This window comes from Lolium perenne, chromosome 1 (assembly GCF_019359855.2).
Source record: "Lolium perenne isolate Kyuss_39 chromosome 1, Kyuss_2.0, whole genome shotgun sequence".
Taxonomy (NCBI): Eukaryota; Viridiplantae; Streptophyta; class Magnoliopsida; order Poales; family Poaceae; genus Lolium; species Lolium perenne.
Genome location: NC_067244.2, coordinates 7,449,415 through 7,455,750, shown reverse-complemented (window position 1 = coordinate 7,455,750; position 6,336 = coordinate 7,449,415). Strand labels below are relative to the sequence as shown.

At 42.7% G+C, this 6,336-nt stretch overlaps 1 protein-coding gene and 1 long non-coding RNA gene across 2 annotated transcripts; one reads left to right on the top strand and one right to left on the bottom strand.

Moving 5' to 3' along the window:
- Positions 1-2,351: 2,351 nt before the first annotated feature.
- On the top strand, positions 2,352-4,039 carry LOC127342243 (uncharacterized). The gene is made up of 2 exons (XR_007876435.1): positions 2,352-2,677; positions 3,698-4,039. It is a non-coding gene; the product is annotated as an uncharacterized lncRNA (long non-coding RNA).
- A 384-nt stretch (positions 4,040-4,423) lies between these two features.
- On the bottom strand, positions 4,424-4,868 carry LOC127342231 (subtilisin-chymotrypsin inhibitor-2A). The gene has a single exon (XM_051368186.1). It carries the CDS (start codon positions 4,831-4,833, stop codon positions 4,609-4,611), a length of 225 nt encoding a protein of 74 aa, XP_051224146.1. The 5' UTR covers positions 4,834-4,868; the 3' UTR covers positions 4,424-4,608.
- Between the last annotated feature and the right edge of the window lie 1,468 nt (positions 4,869-6,336).

Genomic DNA, 6,336 nt, shown 5'->3' with positions numbered 1-6,336 from the left:
CTCCTCGCTAGTTGCGCAAAGATACATCGTCGATAAATCATGCTCACGACGTGGTGGATCTGGAAGCACTGGAATGCTACGATCTTTAACAACGCTCAGACTTCGGTGCCTTCCCTGCTCAACGACATCAAGACCGAGGCACAACAGTGGGCGAGCGCGGGAGCCCGGGGTGTCCGCCATATCCTCCCCTAGACTAGGTCTCCTTTCTTGGGTCGAGTTGTAGTGCGGGGTGTTTGTCCCTTTGTGGACATGTACATGTAACCTTTTCTATCTATCAATGCATCGAAACGCAAGTCTTTTGCGTTTTCGCGAAAATCTGATAAACCCTAGCCGGCGGCTTACAAGAGGTATATAGATGGTGGCAACGATCCGCTCCTCAGAAGTTAGCCCCCCTTTAGAATAAATTTGGTTCACAATACAACAGACTTAAGCAAGCTCGCAAGCTTCCTACCCGGACTTGGGGACTTGAGCAACGGTGTGGCGGATCAAGTAATCACAAACTTACATTGTAAAGTACTTATAGAACAGAAGATCGACCCACCTGACAGCTACCGTGAGAAGATATTTGAACTCATATCATCAGCTTAATGAGTATTCATAGAAAATCAAGATGGATTATTTAACGTATTCAAAAACTAAACTAGTTATGTAATCCCATGGTAGCTTTACAAGAATGTGGCAATGTGACAGAAGATACCGCATTTGTCATTTATAGCTAGTAATACGTGCCTACACATCATCAGATAAAGTGATGCCTATCTATCTTGACCAGAAAAGAATGATCTATCTCAAGCAGAAAAGAATGAATGAATTTTGGTATACTCGAAAATTATAACCATGTACATTAATACGAATACCCCTGGGAAACGTAGACAGACTGACCAATCATTTTCGCTCGAGCTTTTCCCTTCAAAGAAATCTAATATTAGATTGTTTCTTTGTAGATCTGGTTGGCCTCCGGACAGGCTGCCAAACACACTCATAACGATTTGAAGACAAGCCCAGGGTGACTGTGAAATTGGCCACGATTATTATTCGAAAAACCTCTGCAATTGCAGATATTTATAGGTACTTATTACTGCAGCTGCTTTTTGTATTCTATATTGTCAGAGTTGTTATGTCTAAGTCATTTAAAAAAAAAGGTAAATAAGTATTTTTTTAATCTTAAACCACATGGGATGTCCATATATATCTATCTCAATTTATGATAAGCATGGAGTACCATATGCATATATGTCTTAGGCACATTTACACATAAAAGAATTTTATACGGCACACTCATGTATAAACCTGAACCTTAGTATTTTGTGCTCTCGCAAATACTCCCAACTGGATTTTTTTACCTGGGGGTACCTACAAATCTTGATTGCTTAAATATCCCAGTGTATCAGAAAATAACATTTCAGTACTAAATTAACCTTAACCTGCTAAATTTCAATGTGATGTGTTCAGGGCCGTACCCGAGAAAATGGAGGCCCAGTGCGAAACCTAAAATTAGGCCTAGATAACATAAGGGTAAAATATAAGTACATTATAAATTAATATTTCATCTCTATCCCAAATTAGAGGTCACAAATTTATCTAGATACGGACATATTTAGACGCAAATCTAGATACACAAACGTGTGTATCTATACAAATCTGCTTCAAGTAGTTCATGTCAGAGGAAGTATAATTGCTTGATGAACTGTGACTTAGCAAAACGAAAATCTCCAAAAATGTTATCTTTATAGAAATCTCCTACCACAAAATATCAATGCCATATTGTTGATTCTTAATTTTCTGATATTTTTCTTATTGATTTGTGTAATGGTGTGAGCGGAGTCACTAAGGTCTCGCATAGCTATACAGGGTGGGTGAGATATGAAAAGTACAAGATGGTAAAGCATACTTACTTATCCACACAATGAATTTATTCTGCAAAAATGCGAATAAAGTAATCCGAGCAAGTAGCTTTCTCTTTAGAAAGTTCCAAGGGAGTAGCTAGGATGGCAGAGGTGGAGAATTGGGAGCTACAATTGTAGGAACAGAATTCCGCCATGTATGTATGTATGTATGTATGTATGTATGTATGTATGTATGTATGTATGTACGTACGTATGTATGTATGTATGTATGTACGTACGTTTGTATGTACGTATGTATGTACGTACATACGTATGTATGTATGTACTTTTTATGTGCCACATAATATTCAGTGTTCGTCTATTCTTTTTGTATTACATTGAATAGTGTTGTACTATATTTGCGGTTATTTCGTTGATTTTTTGCTACAATCGTTATGGCATAAAATCCTATCCAAAAATTAAGGGATGAAGTCTCTGCACACAAGCTCACTAAAAACTTTAAGGCCTAGTTCGGTGCCAGTGTTTTCAGAAGTGTTTGGGCCGGTTTTGGGGTGTTTTTTTCGGGTTCGATGAAAACACCCGAAAACACCTCAAAACACTTCTGGCCTGTTCGGTAGGCCGGTTTTGGCCTGTTTAGGCCCGACGAAACACGCCGAAACTCGTCGGGCCGGGGTGGATCCAAAACGCGCCCCTCCCCTCGCGTTTCTGTCGGGCGGCTGGCGACCAGAGGGCGACGCCTGCGACGAGGGAGGAAGACCACGCCGCCGCCGCTCCAAGATCACGCCGCCGCCGACGCTGAAAGACGACGCCGCACCGGCTTCCCCTCTCAGGTACCTACCCTCTCCTCTCGTCCTCACCGCCCTCAACCTGGCGCCCACCGCCGACCTCTTGTAGATCCGCCGCTCCAAGAACACGCCGTCGCCGAACCCTCGCTGATCCACCGCTCCAAGAACACGCCGCCGCCGACCCTCGCAGATCCGCTCGCGTCCCCTAGAATAGTTAGAGGCGCTGCAGATAGAGGCGTGGGGCTGCGGCTAACGGCGGAGAGCTGCGGCGCGGATGAGGTGCGAGTAAGGCGGTGAGCGGGAGTGGGCGAGGCAGCGAGCGGAGGGCTGCCGTCGGTGCTGTGTACCTCGACTGGAAAGATGGCCCTCGCTAGCTCGCTCGTTCAGTTTCTCGCTCGCAATACAGAGAAAACTGGGAGGTGCTGGTGGGCTCGCGATACAGACAAAACTGGGCTTGTTCCAGGTTTCAGCAATTCCTTTTTAGACGTGGGCATCGCTTTTGACTGTTGCAATTACAAGTGCTGAATATGCATGTACAAGAGCCTAGAATAGTTTTTGTTTTCATTTTAGTTGCCATGTGCCCATGTTGCATCAGAACTGCAAATGAGGCAAGCACTCTGCTATTATAAGCATGTGAAAGTAAGCATGAGCTGAATCTGCAGCACTAGCCTATGCTAGATTATTAAAACAAAAACTATTTTTCTTGGCATAATATATTATGGGTTCAAGATTATTATCATGGGTTCACTCTGTACATATTTTTGGCCAATGTGACTTAATGTATATTATGCTCCACAAAAAGGGTCATGTCTAGTACTCATTTGCTCGAATAAGTCATGTCCATTTTAATTGTCTCTTGTTTACCTGCAAGTTATTAAATCCATGTAATTGCCTCCTGTTTACCAGTAGAAATATAGTGCTTTCTGTTGAAGTGTTACTTGATTTATGATGCATTTCTTTTGCGTATGGTATGCTCCACAAAAAGGGTCATGCCGCCGCCGACCTGGAGCTAATGCATGTGGTTGTATATTAGTATTTGATGGTTTACATCTTGTTTCCTGGCAGGAAACAAGTTGCTTGGACTGATTTGGCAGGAAACAAGTTGCTTGGACTGATTTTCTTGTAATATTGAAGGGAACAAGCATGTTTTTAAGAGAACTCTCCCGGGCTGAGTTGGTGCCTTATTCAACATCTTGTAGTTTCAGTACTTTGCTCAGAACCATGTGCCTATCCACTTCGAATTTCTCTATTTGTTTCATGTCTCCCAAAAATGGACTATGAAATCTGAGGCTATGAGCTAACTGTTGCTGTAATGCATATTTATGTAAACGGTTGAACAGATGCTACCACTTCCAATTTCTCTATTTGTTTCATGGTTTATGTGCCTATCCACTTCGAATTTCTCTATTTATGTGCCTATCCACTTCGATTTTCTCTATTTGTTTCATGGTTGTAGCTGTGATAAACAGATGCTATTGTTGCTGTAATGCATATTTATGTATTGATTACAAGATATGATCTTGTAGTGTGCTAAAGATCATATTTTTATTTGCAATACAAATATAATTTAAACTGTAAAAAAAAGATCGAATTTTTATCTATTTGTGTTGAATACACTTGAATACACTGGTTTGTAAAACAAGTGTGCCAAACAAGTGTTTTGACAAGTGTTTTGGAAGATAGGGGTATTGTAGTGTTTTGGGTAGTGTTTTGGGTGGTGGTTGTTTTCACCCAAAACACCCCTCAAAACCCCCCTCAAAACTCACAAAAACACTGGCACCAAACAAGGCCTAAGAGAACAGCAACTTCTTATTGTATGATCTGGTTATCTCAATCTTGGTAAAGCCAAGAAGAGGGCAATCTGCATGTACAGGTACAGATTTTTATTGTACGATCTAGCGGTATCTCATACTTGGTAAGTCCAAGAAGAGAGCAAGTTGCATGTATGTATGCCTACTGGCGATCTCCCAAGCTAGCTAGCCAACACGGGGGACCTCGACAACGGTGTTGACGAACAGGCGGACACGGTCGGTGCGGTAGTCATAGGTCACCGGTGACCCCGCCGGCACCACGACGATCTTCGCGTCCGGCTTGTCCATCAAAATAACCTTCTTGGCCTCCTCCACGCACTTCCCCACCAACTCCGGCCAGGATGTTTTCTCAGCACCCCCTTCAGCCTGGCTACTCATCCCAGAGCTCATATTCGCCGATTAACTCCTAGATCAAAATAATTTATAGAAAGTGTCAAACAAAAGCACTTGGGAGAACCTAGTAATAGAACCGAAGAATAAGAAGTAACACACTAACAAGCACTGGTGGAAAAACAGGCTTTGGTCGCGGTTGGCAACTGCCATTAGTCGCGGTGGCGCAACCGCGACCAAAGCAGCGCGACTAAAGGCCCCCCCCTTTAGTCGCGGTTCCTTACGAACCGCGACTAAAGGCCCGTCCACGTGGGCCGCAGGCGAGCGCCAGGGCGGAGGACCTTTAGTCGCGGTTCTTCTGGCCAACCGCGACTAAAGGCCTCCGCAGGGTTTAGGGTTTTAGCCCCCCTCCCCCTAAATCTGGTTTCTTTTTAATTTGTATTGTTTTATTTCTTTTGGGTTTTAATTTTGAAGGAGTTTCACATATTCTACGGTACTGTATACATACATGCATATGAATGTACAATTTCAAACAAATTTGAAATTAGAACCAAAAAGAATTCAAGAGGAATATACAATATATATTCAATATCGGATGACCATATACAATATATATTCAATATCGGATGACCATATACAATTTTGAACAAGTTAGTTACAAATTCTGGTGCATATAAAGTTCTACGTCATCGTAATAGTGTTCTCCTCTAGGATCGATGACTTCCCTCGCCAACCATCCAGCTAGTTCCTCTTGAAGTGGTCGGAAGCGAGCTTCTGGACTAAGCGTCTTCCGGAGGTTATTCCTCAGGATGTTGTTCTCACACGTCTGGTCCCGCTCATTGCAGTATCTCCGGAGCCTCTCTCAAACCGACGATCCACATAGATAGGTCCCCGGTGGCTGAATATCCCCAGTCGGTCGCACTGCCATTTTAAAATGTAGCTCTTTTTGAATTCACCGACCTTGGTATCTACGAACTGTCTCCAAACCCTACGAGGCAAAGAAAATTAAATAAACAAGAGAGTTATTAATTAGTTACTTGATATTAGGAAATGATGAACGAAATAGGCCGATCGATATAGAGCGCAAATGAATGAAAATAATTACTTTTGCATCATTTTTCTCATGTCGCCCCAAAGCGCCGGATCCATATTCAGAGAGTCGTGGACGAGAACTGAGGAGGTCTGAACTTTAATTACCATAAGAATCCCGTGGAACCTGCGGACACGTTACATGCACAATCATGCATAACTCATCGATTAGCCACATACCATGCATGGAGTAAACAAAAGAGAATGTGCTCAAGATGTAAACACTCACCCAAAATGGTAAGGAAATAGAATATCACTTTTCTGTTGCTGTTTTCTAATAAACCGCCACAGGTCATCCTCCACGTCGGCGGGGTGGTGTTCTAACACATGTGAATTAACGATGTGTGTGTCAATGAACCCAACATCATGGATGTTCCTTATTCGCATTTCCCGCTTCTTCATTCTGCATAATAGCGTACACAACAAGATAGTTAGGACAGTGCAGGCAATGAACGAGATGGGGTAGAAACTAAT